This window comes from Cynocephalus volans, chromosome 3 (assembly GCF_027409185.1).
Source record: "Cynocephalus volans isolate mCynVol1 chromosome 3, mCynVol1.pri, whole genome shotgun sequence".
Lineage (NCBI taxonomy): Eukaryota > Metazoa > Chordata > Mammalia > Dermoptera > Cynocephalidae > Cynocephalus > Cynocephalus volans.
In genome coordinates, this window is record NC_084462.1 from 146,748,050 (window position 1) to 146,767,585 (window position 19,536).

The following is a 19,536-nucleotide window of genomic DNA, read 5'->3' on the forward strand; positions in this document are numbered from 1 at the left end:
CTGTAGCTCTGAAGATGTGACTCCTTATTCCTCCTTTTTGCAGCTTCCCTCCCAACCTAGAGGCCTCAAAACAAGCACACCCTGAAGAGGGGCTGGGGCCAAAAAGATGGCTGACTTGCAGGGCTGAGTCCCTGAATTTTGCTGATAAGAAGCAGTGGTTCTGTGAATCTTTACCTAGAGATGAGAGAGGTGGGGCCTCTGGGAACTTTGTATCTGTTTGCAATTTCCAGGGGTAATTCCTAGCACCATCTTTTGGGGCTTTCTTTGGGTGCTCCATATTCTACGGACATTGTATCATTTCCCTGCATGGTGACAAGTTGTGCTGAAAGCCAAGTTGACCTGCTAGCCGTGAGCAACAGCAATTTATGATCAACAGTAATTGCCCTCATTTGGCTTTATTCTATGTTGTGTGAAACTTCCCGGTGGACTGCTTTCCCTGGGATATTTGCAGGCCCTTCCCCAAACTTGGCTACTTTGCCCTTCCTCCCAGTCTTTTGTGGCTGGTTGCTTAGTATGTGTCATGGCATAGGCCATATAGGATGGGACTGCTGGGGTGACTGAGCAGTCACCAATCCTGGGTGGCTTCTGGGCTGATTAGAAACTTACTGGCAGTGACTAATGTGGAAACTCATTAGTCTAGGAGGAACTGGCTTTGGTCTTGACCTCCACCACTGTTTACCTTTCTCCTGACTGTGGGAGTGGTGAAGGTGCTCCAGGCACCATCCTGCAGTCCTTCCAGCAGGCACATATTGAGCACCTAGTGGTACCTGGCCCCCTGGGGGTGAAGTCCTGGCCCTCTGGGTTTTCCTGTCTCATCCAGGAGAAACACTTGCACTTAGGAACTCCCAAGGACCAGTGCTTGAAGTGATACTCAGGGTCATTAGAGTTCAAAGAAATATGTGTATTAGTTCCCTAGCGCTGCTGTAACAAATTCCACAAACTAAATAGCTTAAAACAGCACATGTTTATAATCTTAAAGTTTTGGAGGTCAGAAGTCAGACTGGGTCCACAGGGTTGTCTTCCTTCTGGAGGCTCCAGGGCAAAATTTGTCTCCTTGTCCTTTCCAGTTTCCCAAGGCCACCTGTATCTTTTGGCTAATAGCCGTTTTCCTCCACTTTCAAAGCCAGCAGCATACCTCTTCTGATCTCTTTCTCTCCGCCCTTCTGCTTTTCTTTTGTTGCATAAACTTCTGTCTGACTGATTCCTGCTGGGTTCCTCACATAAAGATCCTTGTGATTACATTGGGTCCACCCAGATAATCCAAGATGGTTTCCCCATTTCAAGATTCTTAATTTGATCACATCTGCAAAGTCACTTTTGCCATAAAAGGTGACATTCATAGGTTCTGAGGATTAGGAGGTGGATATCCTTGGTAGGGGACCTTATTTATTTAGCCTATAATTGTGTGTGTGGGGAGGGATTGGAAGTGTTTGAGGAGGCCTTTCTGAAGGAGGTGATTGCTTAAATTTGTATAGGGACAGGGTCTGGGGACACATTCCAGGTTTAAGAAACAACATGAACAAATGTGGTTGTGGGGAGGTGGGAACAGAGGGTGTTGGTGAGCGGTCCTCCCTCTAAGACAAGGTGCCAGGGGCTTTCCTTCCCTTCCAAGGCCAGGCTGAGGGAGTTTTCTAGACTTCAGCCTGTTGGCCCAGACTTCCTCCTGGAATTCAGGTGGGAGGTCTCCATTGGCATGGCAACCACAATTCTTTTTCTTCCTGGCAGCCATGCTCTTACTTCAGCGACCCAGTCAAACTTTCTGGGCCCCTGCTGCTCTTTGGTGGTGGGGAAACAAATTCCCGAGAGAAAATGAATTTGAGCCAGCTGGGCTGGGTTTGGGTGGCCCAGAAACCCTGGTCACGCTGTTGGCACAGCCTCTGCAGGCAGTCACGTTGCTCACATTGAACACAAAGTCAGTCCCCAGGGAGCCTTCTCTCGTTTTTTCTTAGGGTGCTCAGGGCTCCTGAATCTCCAGGAGGAATGGGAGGGGTTCAGAATGAGGAAATTGCTGGGGAGGGGGCAAAGAGCCAGACCCTCTTGGGCATTCTCCCCTCTCTCAGGAGAGCCTCTAGGGCTGGGGGAGCAGTAGGCACACACAGGCAGGAGTGGGGCTTCTGCTGGGGACAATTTGGGGAGCAGTGCGGCATGGGGTGTTGTCGAGCTGCGGGCCAGAGTACAGCTGAGAGATTTCAAGATCTCCATTGAGATCTCTGTAAGTTCCTGTTGCTCATCACCCTGTTTTTCTGGAAAAGTAGCTTTTTTCTGTTGCTTCCTTCTGGTGCCTTTTCTGAGGAGAACCTGAAAGTGGAGTTGGGGGGATTGATCTGGGGTAGAGCCGAAGGCCGGCTGGCTGCCCTGGTTTTGAGAGCCTTAGGAATGTCTAGGAGATGTCTGTGGCTGAGAGGTGGACAAGGGCCACACAGTCGCTGTCCCTGAGGAAGGATTTCCCTGTGTGCAGGTACGGGGGACTTTTTCCCCCACGGGGCCCTTTGGAGCAGTGGTGTTTGGGGCACCTCTCGCTCCTTTTCTGCCCGCCTTCAAGTGTGCTGCTGGGGGGCTTCCTCTTCTTGGGTGTGGGGTGAGGGGTGGTAGCTGGAAGGATGACATCATCCTCTCTGAGCCACAGGTTTTCGGGGGAGTCTGCAGCATACCTGCCCACCAGTGGGTTTACCCCCAAGCATCCCTTCCCGCTCTCCTGCCTTCTCCTCAGCTCGCTGGCCTGGGAGGGAGGGTCAGAGGGAGTGTGGCTGGTTCCTGGGGCTTCCCCAGGACCAGAGATGCCGAGTTCTGAGAGTTCCAGGTGAGTGCTCCTATGGGATGACCCGTACTGAAGGGAGGATGGGAGCAGGGTCCTATGGCCTCAGTGTCCTGAGGACAGAACAGGGAGGCCAGGTTTGGAGGACATGTCTTTTTTTTTTTTTTTTTTTTTTCTGTTGGGTCTGCTGGGGGCATGGTGCTGAGGCCTAGTGGGGAAGGGAAGGATGGCCTCAGTCCACTGCACTGGGAATCCAAGGGGCCTGCTGCAGCCTGCCTGCCTCCTCACCTGGGGATATTCAGGGAAGGCCCTCCAGAGGAGGGGCCATGCAACCCAGACTGGTGTGGGTGGAGGAAGGGTGTGGATTACATTTAAATTTAGACGGGGGTGGGGTGGTGGTGGCAGGGGGAAGCAATCTCTTCTTTCCTGCCCCTGTGTCCATAAAGGTATACATCTGAGCGTCTTCTTAGGCCCATCAAAAAGAAAGGTCTTTGGGGACCTTGTCAAAGAGGGCTTCCCAGGTGTAGGACTTGATATATACAGTGTTCTCGAAGACTGACTTCACTGGTTGATGACTGACTGGATTGATTCATGTTGAAAGATGGAAGCGGTCATGGCTGGGGGATGTTTAGGGGAACTAACTGAGTGTGGTAGGATGGGGGGCGTGGGCATTGTCTCCTTCTGTGAGTACTTCCCTGGCAGATAGTGTCTTCCAGGACCAGTTTGAAGACGCAGGTTCTCATCCTGGCTTGGGGGTGACTCTTACAATAGGGGGTGATGCTCATCAGGTAGGAAGACAGGGTTGGCCCTCCCTCGGGAGCATGTGGGCAGGTGCTCTAGCCGTTGCTGTGGGAGTCTGAGCTGCACACACATAATGGCTCGGGGCAGCCTCTTAGGGCCAGAACACACCTGCTCGATGTGACGTCTCTCATCTGGCACCATCAGGTGGCTCCTCCTCACAGCCCGACCTTGGACCCTGCTCTGTTTGTCCTCACTGCTCCTTTGTTCTCCCGCCCTCCTCTCTTGGGCTCTAGGTTCCTATCCAGCCAAGCCTCCTGCCCAGGAGAGAGGGCCCTGTGATCATGGGTCTCCTGGTGATGACAGCGCTCCTCTTGTCGTTGAGCAATTTACAGTCTGATCCTGGAGACTTCATGCCGTTTTCCCTTCTCCTTTCTGCTTCCCCATGACCTGTGATGCTTTGACCTGCAGTCTGTACTGTACCATGTTCTTCCAACGGGAGAACAAATGGCCAGAGGTTACATAGTAGCAGGTCCAGAAATAGCCATAAGGAATCTTAACTCTCAGTTTTTTGGAATGTCATGTTATAAGCCCCAATCTGGCAAGTCTGCATATGTCCCCCATAGCTTATACTGAGGCAAAGCCATGGCATCCAGGGGCTGTGACTAATCCTTTGCTTGTGGAGCTGGCTGGCGTGAAATCCTTTAGGAAGGCAGCAGGCAGGAGAGAAGAACTCTGGAGCCCGAGTGTCTGAGTTCATATCCGGGCCCTATCACTTACTTCTTCTGTGGCCTCAGTGTCTGCATCTGTAAAATGGGGGTAATATTAGTACCCACCTCATAAAGTTGTTATGAGGGGTGACTTAATATGTATGAACTTAGGACATTTTAGCAGTTTTGGTTGTTATGCTTTGTTTTAGCTTTAGGAGGATTTGGGCATGGGCACTACTTTCAAAATGTGAGCTTGGTTTGCAGGCAGGCAGCTATTAGGTTCGACCAGAGAAAACATCTCCAAGTAAAAACTTTAGTTTCTGAGCTTGAAGTGTGCTTATGTTGTCATCCTCTCACAGTGGGGTCCCCAAAGAGTGACCCTTAGAAGATACCCTTTAGAGACAAATCTGATTATGTGTGCTGGGGGGGTAGGGACTGATTAATCCTTTGCTTTAAGGCTGTGACCTGGCTGGCTGTGAAATCCATTTGGGACTTGGGCCTTTTCCATTTAGCTTCCCCATAGGAGCTGACTGACCCCAAGTCTAATCTGGGAAAGGTCTTAGGCCACAAGTCCCTGCCCTATTGTTCCAGTTGGGACTGATGGGGAAGGGTGGGGTGGGGGTAATTGCCTGACTGTGCGGTGTGCTTTGAAGGACATCAGAATGCCACAGGTCTAGGGGTTAACAGTGGGGGTGGAACTTGGGTCTTTGTCTTTGGTGCTGGAATGACATGGTGTCACCCCGCCCGCTGGTTCTGTAGAAGGGCTTAGCTGATTAAGTGTAAAGGCTCTTTTGAGGAGGGAGGAAAAAGTAGCAGTGCCACATTTCCCAGGGGGGTCTCTTCTGAGATGCTCTAACAATTTCACCAAAATGATCCTGTTAATTGGTCTTCCTTGTATCTTGCTGCGGAAGGCAACACTGGACTGGTCCCAGCACTGCCACTGTGTCCTCATCTGCAAAATAAGAGGCTCATGTAGAGCACCTAGGAGGCCACCCCCTCCAGCTGAGACACAGAGTAACAAAGTGCTGTGCTCCAGCTCAAGAAGGTCCTTGCTGGGTTAGGGTGTGTTAGACGGTAAGTAGGTCTCGATGCACCGACTTTCAGCTCAGTTTGTTCATCATCATTATTCATTTGCCAAATCAGCCCTTAAGACCCCTGCCCGTAAGTCACCTACAGTCTGGGGCAAAGGGTCTCAAACGAGTCACAACATCACTTAGTGAGTGCTATAGCAGGGGAAACCTTGGGGGGGGCATAAGAGTACATAGAAAGGGTCCCGTAGGTTTGGGGCATAGGAGAAGGTTCCTAGAGGGGGTGGCTTCTCATCCAAGACATGAAGGATGGGTCTAAGTTACACAGGTTGAGGGGATATTATGGCATGGGGTGGGTTGGGAGAAAATAACGTCTGGGGAGGGAGAACAATATTTGGAAAAGCTGGTCCCAGGGGTGCCAGCTTCCAGGTTGGGGCAAAGGCACAGAAAAGCACTGGGCTAGTGCCAAGGGTACTGGAGTGATGGCACCTTCTAGATCCTTCTCCTTGTAGCTCAAGCCTCTGCCCCTTGGCCATGTGTGGTCTAGAACCTTCTGAGCCCTAGAGCTAGAGAAGTTGATGGCTCAGTAGGGATGAGAGGGATGCCTAGGAACTTTTCTTCCCCTTTAGGAAATAGCAATCAAACGTGCATTCTGAAAAGTGGTGTTGGTGAGCTCTGATCCTATGGGGTGGGCATGGAGTGTCCCTGTCCTTCCCAAAGGCCAAAGCCTGAAGCAGGCTCTGCCCCACTTCCTCTTGCTGCTTCAGGTGGACCTGCCTGTGAGCCGCACCGTCTGCTCAGGGAATAAAGTCCACCTGAGGCTGTGTTTGCCTCACCTAGGTGCAGTTTCCTGCTTCCCATGCTGCCCCGACCCAGCTGTGCTCAGGGGAGCAGCGTCACCAGTGGCTCATCCCTAGGGAATTTCCTGGGGCTTGGGGTGACTCAGGGGCCTGTACAAGGTGCTGGGTGGGGCAGGAGTAATGCTGGCTCAGCCTTGCCACCACCTCCTCTCCCTGTCAGTATCTAGGTTTCAGGTTCGTGCTGAAGCCACTGGTACTCACAAGACTTGGCTCTCCTGGGAGAATATTGCCCTTTGGTATGTGTGTTGTCTTAATGTTGTAAGAGCCAGATCTTTGCCTGTCCCTGTCCTGTGACTTCAGCACAGGCCCTGACAGGTGGGCACTTAGAAAGTGCCTTTTGACAACTACCATTATCATCACTGTGTTGAGGTTTACAGAGCACATACTCTGTGCCAGGTACCATACTCAGAGCCTTATAGGCAGCAGGTCACTTCATCCTTGAGGACACAGCCCTGGGATAGGCCATATCCACCCTCATTTTACAGGTGAGGAGCAGAGGCTCTGAGAGGCCAGGTACTGTGCCCAAGCAGTGGGGCTGGGCTTTTGATTCTCAGAAGGCACACTGGGTCACTGCACTGCCAGAGATGTCCTCTCGGCTTTTCTGGTGTCTCACCTTTCTGAGCTCTGTATGGTCACGTGGGCCACCTTTCCTCCACTCTGGGAAAGATGGAGATGGAACTGTTGGAATAAGGGAGGAGTATTACTTGGGCATCCTTGTCAATGCTCATAGAGACTGACAGAAGGGCCCTCCCTGGGATTCAGTTTGTTTTGTTTTGTTTCTTAATTGCGGTGAAATATACTTAACATAAAATTTACCATCTTAGCCATTTTTAAGGGTACAGATCAGTGAGTGGTGTTAAGTACACTCACGTTGTTGTGCAACCACCGTCTCCATCCATCCACAGAACGTATTTCATCTTGTAAGACTGAACCTGGTACCCACTGAACACTAACTTCCCACCCCGCCCCCCAGCGCCTGGCAGCCACCCCTCTGCTTTCTGTCTCTGTGGGGATTCTGAGCTTGACTCTTTGTGTGTTTTGCTCCAGAATCTCCCCGGGGTGCCCACCCCCGGCAGCAATGCCAGGATGCCCGTCTCCACCTCCCTCCGCCAGGATGGCAGCCAGGAGCGGCCGGTGAGCCTGACCTCCTCCACCTCCTCGTCGGGCTCCTCCTGTGACAGCCGCAGTGCCATGGAGGCCAATGGCTCTGAAGCTTCCGCCAAGAATGGGGCCAGCTCCCCACGGGGCCGGCATGCCCCCAACAGCAACAACAACTCCAGTGGCTGGCTGAACATGAAGGGGTCCCTGTCCCCATTCAGCAGCCGGGTGGCAGCAGGGCCCACACACAACAAGCTCAGCTACCTGGGCCGGGTGGTGCGGGAGATCGTGGAGACCGAGCGCATGTACGTGCAGGACCTGCGCAGCATCGTCGAGGTGAGGGGCCTCCGGTGGTGGCTTAAACCTATTTTCACCCCGGGAAGGAACATTGTCCCTGATGGGTTAGTCTCTGGAGATCTGCTTCCCATGGAGTAGTGGGGAGGCCTCAGGTCTCCAGCCCTCGTGGAAGCTGCTGGCTCCTCACGCTTAGTTATCCTCGTGATGTGTGGCTGTCTGGGTGGCTTGGGCCACAGCACTTCCTGCAGATGTCCAGGGAGTGAGCACCATGGATAGGGAGGGGAGGAAGCTAAGTTGGAGAGACACTGTCCCACGGAGACCTCCAGTTACATCCAGATGCCTGCTCTGTTGTTTTCTGGCTGTGGGGTCCTGTGTGTAGCTCCCTGAGCCCCAGGTTCCTCACCTGTAAAATGAAGACACACCTACCTTGCAGGGTGAATGCAGGTGAAGTGTTTCATACCGTGCAGGGCACCTGGGAAAAGGTGGCTGCCACTGAGGAAGCCCTCTGTCCTGCTGCAGAGAGAGGTGTATTCCTTCGCTAGGGCTGCCTTAACAAATTACAACAGGTCGGTGGCTAAAAGCAACAGAAATGTATGCTCTCTCAGTCCGGGAGGCCACAAGGCTGAAATCAGAGTGTTGGCTGGGTTGCCTCTGAGGGAGAATGCGTCCCATGCCTCTCAACCAACTTCTGGTGGTGCTGGCGGTCTGTCGTTCCTTGGCCCGTAGATGTATCATCCCAGTGTCTTCCTACCACCTTCTTTGTGTCTCTCTGTGTCCTCTCTGCTTATAAGGACAACTGTCATTGGATGCGGGGCCCACGCTAAATTCTATATGATATCATCTTAAGATCCTTAACTAATGACATCTGCAAAGACCCTATTTCCAAATGAGGTCACATTCTGAGACTCCAAGTGGACATGAAATTTTGGGTGGACGCTATCCCAGTACAGTCGCTAATGTCTGTGAAATTGTGACGTAGCTGCATAATGCAGTATAGAAATGAGGTGTGGCTAGGGGAGGTAGGGGACGGGATTGTGCCAGGACGGACCGAGTTTTGACTGCCTCTCTCCATGCAGGACTACCTCTTGAAGATCATCGACACACCTGGGCTGCTGAAGCCAGAGCAAGTCAGTGCCCTCTTCGGGAACATAGAAAACATCTATGCACTGAACAGGTATGTGAGTGCACCTGACACTCACCACATTCTGCCTGGGGGGCCACCTCAGGGCCTGGGGGGATTCCCTGGATGGCTGTGGACTCGTGGGCTATGACATGAGGGACCGTGGCCTGATCCTTGAGGATGGGGAGGGTGGTCCCTCCCTGTACAACAGTATAGTTAGCTCCCTAAAGGAGAGAGGGCAGCAGCTGGGAAAATGTGCCCTGGGGCTGATGTGCTTTATCGCAGGTGTGGGGAGATCGTTTGAGGGCATGTGCTTGCTGGGTCCAGCCTGGGCCTGTACCTTTCTGAGACCACTGGACCCTCGCACACTGGTGCTCTTCCCTGTGGGTGGTTCCTTAGTTCTTCTCATCTTTGTCTCCCACTTGCACATCTTTTAATTTCCTCTCTTCCTTCCCACCAACCCCAGGGGAAGTTAGGGCTCCCTGGAGATGATCTGTCCTGTTAGTGGAATGCACTGGCCAGGCAAGACTGATGGGGGAGGCTGGACGAGGCCTGGCTGTCTCATGGCTGTCTCAGGGCGAAGGGGGCTCCATGAGGGCCCAAGTCTGCTGCTTTCGGACCACAGCATTGATAGGACAGGAGGAACCTTCCCCCAGGTTCCTTAAGATGGGCAGATCTGGAGAAGTCTGGGAGGGCAGGACATAGGCAAGACTTAGGCCAATGGTAGGGGTTGGGAAAAGTGGAGGGGCACAGATGGAGGAGGTGGGGGGCATTGTTTCCAGGGTTTTCTACAGTGACCCCATCTAAGAACAAGGGTGCTGGGACTTGCCTGTCTCTCCCTGTCTCCCCCTGTCTCCCCCTGTCTCCCACATCCTTCTGAACTGGGAGCCTGAGTTCCTTTGTTGGAACCCCCACTCTCTTCTCCCCATTTAATTTCTGCTTTTGTGTGTTTGACTCCTTCTGCCCGCAGAGGAGCTGTATCCCCTCCTGAGGTGGGTACTGGTGTCCCCACTTCCTTTCCTGCTTGCCGAGCACACAGGTCTCCCTCACTCTGTATTTGTGGTGGTGTTGGCTGCTTTCTGTGGTTGCTGCCCTGGGCAGGTTCCACTCAGAGGGTGGAAGCCCCAACTCTTTAGCATGACAACAGGGATGGCTGTGAGTCTGGGCATGAGGAGGTTGGGGAGGGGGCGTGTGGCTGACTGTAGTGGTTGCAGAGGTCTTGGGTCTAATGGCCACTCTCCCCTCACCCAGCCAGCTACTCAGAGACCTGGACAGCTGCAATAATGACCCCGTGGCTGTGGCTAGCTGCTTTGTGGAAAGGGTAAGAAAGGCTGAGTCCTTGCCCCTCCAGCCCTACTGGAAGCTCAGAGGGACAGGAACTCCAGCACAAGGGGACATCTGAGTCCTGGGGATCCCTCTACAGGGGAAGTGCCAGGTGCCCTGCCTTGAACAGGGAGGGCATCTGGGGTGGAGCTAGGGGCTGGTGGGTGAATGGGATGTCCTGGACAAACAGTACAAAGATGGATCTGCAGGTACTCGGAGGTAGGGAAGACAGAGCATGCACTGGAAGCTGGGGACCTGACTTTGGTACCACCAGGTTTACAATCAAATGGGAAGCTCCCTGAAATCACTATTTTTGGTCTCTCCTTAGAGCCAAGAATTTGATATCTACACCCAGTATTGCAACAACTACCCCAAGTGAGTAATTGGGGTGGAGCGGGGAGGTAGAGCCATTTGGTGAGTCCAGACTTCCCCAGGCGGTGACAGCCCCTCTTCCTCGCTCCCAGCTCAGTGGCTGCCCTGACAGAGTGTATGCAGGACAAGCAACAGGCCAAGTTCTTCCGGGACCGGCAGGAGCTGCTGCAGCACTCACTGCCCTTGGGCTCCTACCTGCTGAAGCCAGTCCAGCGCATCCTCAAGTACCACCTGCTGCTCCAGGTAGCCCACAGCCTCCCAAGTACCTGGGCCATGGGGGAGGGTCTTCAAGTTAGGGCTACCTAAACCCCTGTCTCCTGCACAGGAAATTGCCAAACACTTTGATGAAGAAGAGGATGGCTTCGAGGTGGTAGAGGATGCCATTGACACCATGACCTGTGTGGCCTGGTACATTAATGACATGAAGAGGCGGCATGAGCATGCGGTCCGGCTCCAGGTGCTCTGGGCTGAAGGCAGGGCAGGTGCAGGGGTGGTGGACTGGGGCTTGGGAGAGGGAATGTGGCTGCCCGGCTGGGATGAGCTGAAGAGTGGTGTCTGGGGAGAGGCTTTGTGGCAGGGTCTGTGTGAGCCCCCTGTGCCCCCTGTGGCCTGACCTTGGGGGTCGGGGCCTCTCTGCTGCAGGAGGTTCAGTCGCTGCTCATCAACTGGAAGGGGCCAGACCTGACCACCTACGGGGAGCTCGTCCTGGAGGGCACGTTCCGTGTGCACCGTGTGCGCAACGAGAGGACCTTCTTCCTCTTTGACAAAACACTGCTCATCACCAAGAAGCGGGGAGATCACTTTGTCTACAAGGGTCACATCCCGGTAACCAGGCTGCTCTGTCTCCTCCGCTGCCTTCTCTCCTGTCCAAAGGGCCTGGGCTGCTCTCTCCTTGTCTGCTTCATCAGACTTCATCCTGCTTCCCCAGGCTGTCTTGAGGGGATGAGCCGCTCTCTCATACTCGACTCCCCCTCCCCTCTGCCCCCAGTGCTCCTCCCTGATGCTGATCGAAAGCACCAGAGACTCCCTGTGCTTCACCGTCACCCACTACAAGCACAGCAAGCAGCAGTACAGCATCCAGGTGAGGGGCGAGCCGGGGTGCGGGGGCCGGGGAACAAGACTGCCAAGCACTCCTGCGTGCGAATCCTGTCTGCTCTGTCCACCTGGTTGCCCTTAGCCCCAGTGTCTCCCACGTTTCTGCTTGGCATTGCTCTGGTAGATGGCCCCTCCAGCCGGTCTCTGCCTGAGCCCCTAGGCTTCTCCATACATCCTCTGAAATCTGGGTGGAGGCTGCCATGCCTCCACTGCTGTCAGGTTCTGCTCCCAGCAAATTTAACACCACGTGGACGCCACCAAGGTTTCCAGCTTGTGCTCTCCAGAGCTGCTGCATGAACCACACTTGGGTCCTCTTGAGGCAGTGTTGCTCCAGCCAGAGCAGCTGGGATGCAGGGAGCAGGTTCCCAAGGGCAGCTGCGCCTCAGGTTTGTCCTCCCAGACAATTTGGTCCTTCTAGGCCTCTGGGCCTGTGATGGGAAGGGTGCCTTAGCAGACTTCAGGGCCTTTCTCCCACTGTCTTGGCTATTAGCATCTGGCTGCATCATAGCCATGCTAAAATCTTTAGCAATGAGTCATTCTGCTGTATCATTGGATTTTTCTTCTGCTCTCTGCTTCTCTACCACATGGCCAGGCTGCAGATTTTCCAAATCTTTATGCTCTGCTTCCCTTTTAATTATAAATTCTGGCTTTACATCATGCCTTTGCTCCTTGGAAATTTCTTCTGCCAAATACTCTGGTTCACAACTCTTAAGTTCCAACTTCCACAAAGTCCTAGCTAGGGCATGGACACAATGCAGCCAAGGTCCTTGCTATGGTATACCAAGGGTGACTTTTGTCCATTTCCTGATAAGTTCTTCTTTTCTATCTGAGACATCATCAGCATGGCCTTTACTGTCCACATTTGTATCAGTATTCTGGTCACAACCATTTAACCAGTCTCTAAAATGTTCCAAACTTTCCCTCATCTTTTTGTCTTCTGAATCCTCCAAACTCCTCCAACCTTTGCCCATTACCCAGTTCCAAAACTGCTTCCACATTTTCAGGTATCTGTATAGCAATACCCCACTCCTCAGTACCAATTTTCTGCATTACTCAGTGTTCTCCAGAGAGACAGAATCGATAGGCTATGTTATAAATATATGAGAGGGGATTTATTAGGGGAAATGACTCATGTGATTGTGAAGATAAGTCCCATGATAGGCTATCTGCAAACTGGTTGCTGGTAGCGTGGCTCAGTCCAAGTCTGAAGGTCTCAAAACCAGGGAAGCCTACGGTGTCCTTGGTATAAGTCCTGGGACCCAAAAGCTGAAGAGTCTCGAGCTCTGAGGTCCATAGACAGGAGAGAAGAGTGTATCTGTAAAGCAGGGATCATTGCAGGCACCTTTTGACGTATGGTGAGGAGTCAAAGTAACCTCACAGAGGCCCCAGCACAGCCCCTCTCTTCACCTCTTTCCCCCTGGGCAAAAGCACCGTACATGCTAGGCAGCTTCAGGCCTGTGAGAATAGCCCCTGGTCCCTTTCCCTTGGGTCCCCCCAGGCCAAGACAGTGGAGGAGAAACGGAGTTGGACTCACCACATCAAGAGGCTCATCCTGGAGAATCACCACGCCACCATTCCCCAGAAAGTGAGTTCCCAGGAGCCCCCCGGCTCCTGATGGGGTGCAGGAAGAGGATGTCCCTTTATGCCAGCTCTGAAGCATCTGCTGGGGCCCCACCTTCTGGACATTGGCTCCACTGGACAGCGGTGTCAGTACAGTAGATGCCATGGGCCTTGCTGTGGCACTGTGGGGAGTCCTGGCGCAGGAAGAGCGAGTCCTGTGGATGAGGGGGTGCAGCACACAGCTAGGTAGTAACCAGGTGGGTTTCCTTCTCTTCCAGGCCAAGGAAGCCATCTTGGAAATGGATTCCTATTGTAAGTGTACCCTTTTCTGCCTGTTCTGTCTCTCATTGTGCACATGGCTAGGTCAGGCTGCATCCTGGGGAAGCTTGGCCTGATTCTTTAATTCCAGGAGCAGGGAGGACAGGGGGGCTCCTTATGTCAGAGGCCAAGGTCAACTGCACAATTAGGGATGTGGTCCTGCTGAGGGGCAGGACGGTCTGTGCCTGAAGCTCCCAGATGGGAGAAGATGGAAGGTGGAGGGAGCTGTGGAGTACTCTGGCCCCTGGAGCTTGGGTGGTGGCAGAGGTGTGGCTGGGTATGGGCAGGGTCTAGGCCAAGGCTGGTTGGGAACCAAAAGCCTGATTGTCTCCCTCCTGGGTGTAGATCCCAATCGGTACCGCTACAGCCCAGAGCGGCTGAAGAAGGCTTGGACCTCTCAGGACGAGGTGTCTGCCCATGTGCGCCAGGGGCGCCGGCAATCTGGTAAGGGAAGGGGTATGTGGGCAGGAGGCCTGTTCATGGGGCTTTGGACCAGGCAGGGGCCCACTGGTGGCAACATCTGGGCCTGGGAAAGGGAAAGAGAGGGTCATGGCATCTGCGGAGTGTCTTCTCCCTGTGCTGGTGCTGTTCTCTGCCAGGTCCCTCTGGGCCCCTCCTGTCCACCAGGGTTGGGCAGCCCACCTTTTTCAAGGCCTTAGGAATACTTGGTCACTCAGGCCTTGGCACCCCATCTTAGCTCCCCTTTGATGTAAACCTCCCTCCTTGGTCACTGGGAATTCTGAGGCAGCCAGGAGTAAGTAACCCTGGGACGTCATGTGTGGTCCCTGACCCAGCCTGAATCAACAGTGCAGAAGCAGGACGTGGAGAAAAGGAGTTAGACTTCAAGTGGCACCAAATCCAGGCAGGAAATACTTACTCTGGGTCTTAGGAAAAAGTTCCGTTTTCCTCTCCTGGATTCTTTTCCATTACTGGACTTGCTACTGGGTTCTTGGATTTGTTAGAATGAATCATCTATTTAAAAAAGAGAAAACCTTGCTTATACTCTTAGCTCTGTGGTGATGAGTGTGTGTTTTCTTCATCTGCTTTTGCTCTGACATGCAGTCCGAGGCCCAGGGACAGATCTGGCTTAAGCCAGGTGCCTGCCAAACGTATACACAAGGTGGGAGTTGGGGTGAGAATTGTCTTAAAGGTCCCTGGAGAGAAAGATTTTATTTTATTTTTTTTAAAAGATGACCGGTAAGGGGATCTTAACCCTTGACTTGGTGTTGTCAGCACCACGCTCACCCAGTGAGCAAACCGGCCATCCCTATATGGGATCCGAACCCGCAGCCTCGGCGCTCCCAGCGCCACACTCTCCCGAGTGAGCCACGGGCTCGGCCCGAGAGAAAGATTTTAGAGTGACTGAGAGCCGTGTCCTTACATCTGCAGGTGCGTTGGGTTTTGATTGGCCACAACCCGCGGGTCCCCTGAACACCTGTGTGGATTGACGTGTGGGCTTTGGCCTTCTAGAAGGTGGAGGCAGGTGGACTCTGGAAATCTTTTGTGTTTTTGTGTTGTTTGGTATTGCTCTGGGTGGTTCTTGAACCCTAGACAAACTTGATATTGTTGCAAGTTTTATGGTTAAAAGCCCAATACTGAGCGTGTTGCTTTAGTAGTTTTTGGCCCTGTTTATTTCCCTGTCCTTTCCTTCTCCTATACTTCCTGTCCCTCTAACATTCTCTCTTGCCATAGCTTAGAATTGGAAGCTTCTGGCATGTGGAAGTGTTCAGCAAGTGACGATGGTGTGGTGGTAATACTAACACTGTCTTCCTAACGTCAGCATCAAAACTTCAACTATGGACGCACAGTCTGTGAATGTACTTAAAGCCGTTGAATTGTACGCTTTTACTGGGTGAACTGTATGGTATGTGAATTATATCTCAAAAATGCTGATACCAAAAAAGAAAAAGGAAGACTTTAGCTATCCGAGACTCTCAGGAAATGAGCCATTTTAGAGAGCTGAAATTTCCACATGGCTGAGATTTTAGCCTGTAAATACTAAAATTTGTTTTAGTTTTAACTGAAACAGACATCTTTCTAGAACATGGTTTGTACTATTGAGACTTTAAAAATAGCAGTTGCTGAGCACAGGTGAATTTTTCCTTTTCTGCAGTGGGTACCACAGCATCACTTACGGTGTGTGACCTGCCTGATGCTTGAGAGCACTGGTCTTGTGGGGCTATGGGCTGCCATGGAGACAGCCTGCACTTGAGGTGCTCGCTGTATCCATCTTTACAGGTCTTCTGTAACTCTGAGTGTTTGTTCTCATCGGTTAGCATGTTTGTAGTAGCCTTTCTTCTGCCTTCTAACTGTTAGAAATCAATCAATCAAACTTGTGGGAACTGTGTGTAGGGTAGACCAGGGAGTTCCCGAGGGGGAGGACACAGGCCATCTGTAAGAGCATGAGTGCCTGCACCCTGCTGTCCACTCTGCCTGCCTCGAGGCTTTTCTGCTCACTGCTTCCAGAGAGCTGAAATGGGCAGACCACTCTACCGTACGGATAAGTCAAGTTTGTTGTTGCAGTTAGGTCTGTACTTACACTGATGCCGATTAGAGTGTGCGTATGTTGTGGGTGTGTGCACGCCTCAGTAGTACAGAAGTTCTTCAATATGCTTTCCTGCCGTAAAGCAGCTGAGAGACCTTGGTGTTTCTTCTGACTCCAATTTTATAGAAAATCATGGCCTTTCCAGGACCTCCCACTTTAATATCATTTGGGCAAGGATAGGTATGAGCTAAGGCTATGTGCTCTGTGGTGAGATCCCTTGAGACAGTGTCCTCTTGTCCCTGCCCTCCTATCTCAAATCTGTCCCCAGAAAGGCTGGGGTATATCAGCCTAATGGATGTGTTTTGTGTCCTGTCCCCAGGGCCTGGTCACCCCCTGTACAGCCGGGCAACAATCCCCAGCAGGCATTGAGGTTTTGTGATACCAGGCCTTAAGGGCCATAGAAAGTTGGGTGCGACCTCTGCTTTCCAGCTGGGGTGCTGCGAGGGGGCTTGGCAGTGGGTGTAGCTAATGTGCTGACGTGCTCCTTGCAAGGGAGGCGGGGGGCTTGAGGTGGAGCCAGGGACCTCCAGAGTTGTGGTTAGTTGGTATGAAGGAGGCAGTGTGGGGTTCAGTCTCCTGCCTATGGCTCCTACACCAAAGGGTGCACCTAGGTGAGGTGCCTTAATGCAGGGACTGTGGGCAGTGGCACTCCTGTGGGGCTGGATGTGAGGGGCCTGGGCCCTGCCTCTCTGAGGCCCTCACACTTCCAGGGGCCAAGGCAGAGTGACCTTTAAGCTGGTGCTGGGCTGGTGGTGCTGTGAGCTTGGGCCCAGGGCCAGGCACAGCTGTGTCCTGGCCTGCGCTGACTCTGCCCATTTGCTTTCCTCCTCAGAGCCCTCCAGACACCTGCTTAGGCAACTAAATGAAAAAGGTGAGTGTGTGACGGGGTGGACAGCCATTCGCAGTGAGCTCTAGAATGGGGGCAGGGAGGTGAAGTGGGTGACAGACCTGGGTGAGGGGTTGCCGTGAACAGTTTAGAGCGGACTCTGCTCTGTTCCTCCTTTGCAGAGGGCCTCACCCCTTGCTGTCTGAGGAGGGGGCTTGAGCTCTCTCTGCCACATACATGCCTTCCTCTCCTTCCTTGGGAAATGATAGGAGCTGAGCGACATGCACAGATCTGCACCGCTCTGCAGCCCCCAGGCTGCTGTTCTGTCCGTCATTCCTTTGAAAGCCTGGGAGTGGGCGCCCTGTGAGGCCTTGTTCGGGGGCTCTGGACCTCTAGCCTCTGTGAGGAGGCTCTTTCTCCTGCTTATTGATCTCTTCCCTTCCCCTAACCCTCGCCCGTGTGCTGGGGACCCGGCGGTGGTGGCAGTAGCCAGAGCATCAGGAATGAAGGTAAGGCCAGCAGGCAGCGGGAGCCAGGGAGGAGGGACTGGCTGCACAGAGGGTGGGTGGGACTGCCCGGGACTGCCCAGTCAGTGCTGGCTCCCTTTAGCTTGTCATCTACATTCACTGGGCAAATACCTGTAAAGCGCCTGCTGTGCGCCAGGCTCTGGCATGCGGGTCACAGAGATGAATAAGACATGGACCTTTTCCTGAAGTGGCACCCTGCTGGTGGCCTGCCCAGCCTGGACCCTTGCATTTGTCTCTCTCTCTGGGTCAGGTGGGCCTCTTTGGGTCCTGAATTCCTGACCAGACCCCAAGAAAGCCCCACTCCTCACTGGACCCAGTGGAGACCCAGGGGTGGGCAGATGCAGCTTTCTGTGTGATGCCCCTCCAGCCCCAACCGCCTGCAGGAGGAAGGGAGGTTGCCCAAGAGGCCAGTCACGAGGGGGTCTTGTGCTCTGAACAGCATGCAGGCAGCACTGGCACCCTGCTGGACTTTAGGCAGCACCCCCGTACCGGGGGCCTGCAGCCAGAAGCTGAAGGGGCTGCCCAGGAGGAGCAAGAGGAAGAGGAGGAGGTGGTGGAGGAGGAGGAAGAGCAGGCCTTTCAGGTCTCTCTGGAGGACCTGGCAGGGCATGAAGGCAGCGAGAAGGGGGCCAGGCTGGAGCCCCCAGGCTCGGAGGAGGAGGAGGAGGAGGAGAGCCTGGCAGTGGCAGAGCAGGTAGCCGACTTTGCCAGTTCCCTGCTGGCCGCCCTCCACTGCTGGCACTATCGGGCCAACGCTTTACTTTTCTCCCGGGGCGCTATGGTGAGGTGTCTCTTTGATCTCCCCTCCTCCTTGCATGTTCCCTGGCACGTGCATGCCCATCTGAGAGTTCCCTCCCTGCCCTCCCCGCCCTGCCCTGATCAGCACTTCTTAACCCCTCTCTCGCTGTCACTCCCTGGTGAGCCCCTGGCATGCGCTGTTCCAGTACTGGGCACTAACTGGTATAATACCCGTGAGCATGATTAATGGGGTGGGGGTGGCGGGAAGGGGGGAAGCCAGCACAGTGGGGATGGAAAGGTAAAGTCCTCTTGGCCCAGAAGGGAAAGCGGGTTGGATTTTTTCCTAAGCCTCACACCTGGCAGGGTTCTGCAGCTTCTAGGCCTGGCAGTTCAGGTCGACCCTACATGGCTGAGGTCTAAGGTGGCTCTCAGTGTAGCCCAGCCCTCTGGGGGTACAGGAAGAGCTGCCTATGTTGGGATGCAGAAGGGACCAGCTTCCAGTCATCCTGGAGTTGACGGCTGACCTCTGTTTGCAATAGGGAAAGAGGCGCACAGAGTCTGAAGGCCACAAGAGCTGCAGAAGTCCCAGCAGCCGGTCTCCAACTAGTGCTGAGAAGCGCATGAGCTTTGAGTCTATCTCTTCTGTGCCAGAGGTGAGCTAGTGCATAGGTACTGGAGCCCAGACCTCCAGTTCTGCAGCAAGGGCTTCTGGCATGGGCTCTCCCATCAGGCCCATGGGAATGGGGATTCCCTACCCCCAGGACTCTCACCCCTTTAGGAAGCCTGTCTGGCCTAGGGGTGTATGGTTTGGTGAGCAGACAGCCCCTTACTGTGAGTTAGGAAAAGGTGCCCTTCCTTTGGGCAGATGCACTCCCGTGCCAAAGGACACAGCTAGTGAAAGAAAACCAGATTTGAGGCCCCCTTGGCCAGGCCACCTGCCCCTGCCAGCATGACAGCCATTTGAATCACACCTGTGGCCAACTAGGCAGAGGGGTAGGGTATTGATATCTCTTGGACATCTGTCACCTGTTTGACATTTTATTTCTTCCTTCTGGTCTCTGCAACAGCTCTAGAAGGAAAAGGGCTCGGAGAGGTTGAATGGCGTGACTGACACTGACTGGGCAGTTTCTGAGGAGCAGAGCTCAGATCAGACCTGGGTCTCTTCTTCCTGTTACTCCATGCTGTCTATGGGTTGTGAGGAGCTGGGACATTTGCATTCCCAAAGATACAAGGAAAAGGTCATGAACTAAGGCTAGATCCCAGGTTGGGCCTCACAGCCGGGATAAGACTGAGAAGCCTGGATGACACTGGATAGGAATGTAGTGCGGTGTCTTGGTCAGCTCAGGCTGCCATAGCAAAATTCCTTAGACTGGGTAGTTTATAAGCAACAGAAATTTATTGCTGACTGTTCTAGAGGCTGGGAAGTCCAAGATTGGGACACCAGCAGATTGAGTATCTGATGAGGGCTCACTCTCTGCTTCATAGATGGCTCCTCCTTGCTGTGTTGAAAAGCAAAAGGAGCAAGAAAGTCCCTAGAGCCTCTTTTATAAGGGCACTAATTCCATTCCTGAGGGTGGAGTCCTCATGACTTAAATCACTTCCCAAAGTCCACACCTCTTAGTCATT

The 19,536-nt window shown here is 53.4% G+C and overlaps 1 protein-coding gene across 4 annotated transcripts in view; it reads left to right on the forward strand.

Moving 5' to 3' along the window:
- PLEKHG3 (pleckstrin homology and RhoGEF domain containing G3) overlaps positions 1-19,536 on the forward strand; it is a 41,765-nt gene that overhangs the window by 17,779 nt on the left and 4,450 nt on the right. The window contains exons 2-16 of one of the 4 annotated variants that reach the window (XM_063089342.1): positions 7,139-7,525; positions 8,563-8,660; positions 9,858-9,927; positions 10,258-10,304; positions 10,394-10,544; positions 10,627-10,758; positions 10,944-11,126; positions 11,290-11,382; positions 12,895-12,981; positions 13,235-13,268; positions 13,620-13,718; positions 16,652-16,690; positions 17,132-17,154; positions 17,612-17,953; positions 18,450-18,563. In XM_063089342.1, the coding sequence (XP_062945412.1) occupies positions 7,178-7,525; positions 8,563-8,660; positions 9,858-9,927; positions 10,258-10,304; positions 10,394-10,544; positions 10,627-10,758; positions 10,944-11,126; positions 11,290-11,382; positions 12,895-12,981; positions 13,235-13,268; positions 13,620-13,718; positions 16,652-16,690; positions 17,132-17,154; positions 17,612-17,953; positions 18,450-18,563 (1,860 nt within the window). In that variant the 5' untranslated portion in view covers positions 7,139-7,177. The remainder of the gene's footprint in view (positions 1-7,138; positions 7,526-8,562; positions 8,661-9,857; positions 9,928-10,257; positions 10,305-10,393; positions 10,545-10,626; positions 10,759-10,943; positions 11,127-11,289; positions 11,383-12,894; positions 12,982-13,234; positions 13,269-13,619; positions 13,719-16,651; positions 16,691-17,131; positions 17,155-17,611; positions 17,954-18,449; positions 18,564-19,536) is intronic. The other 3 variants (XM_063089344.1, XM_063089343.1, XM_063089345.1) reach the window with 3 other exon arrangements.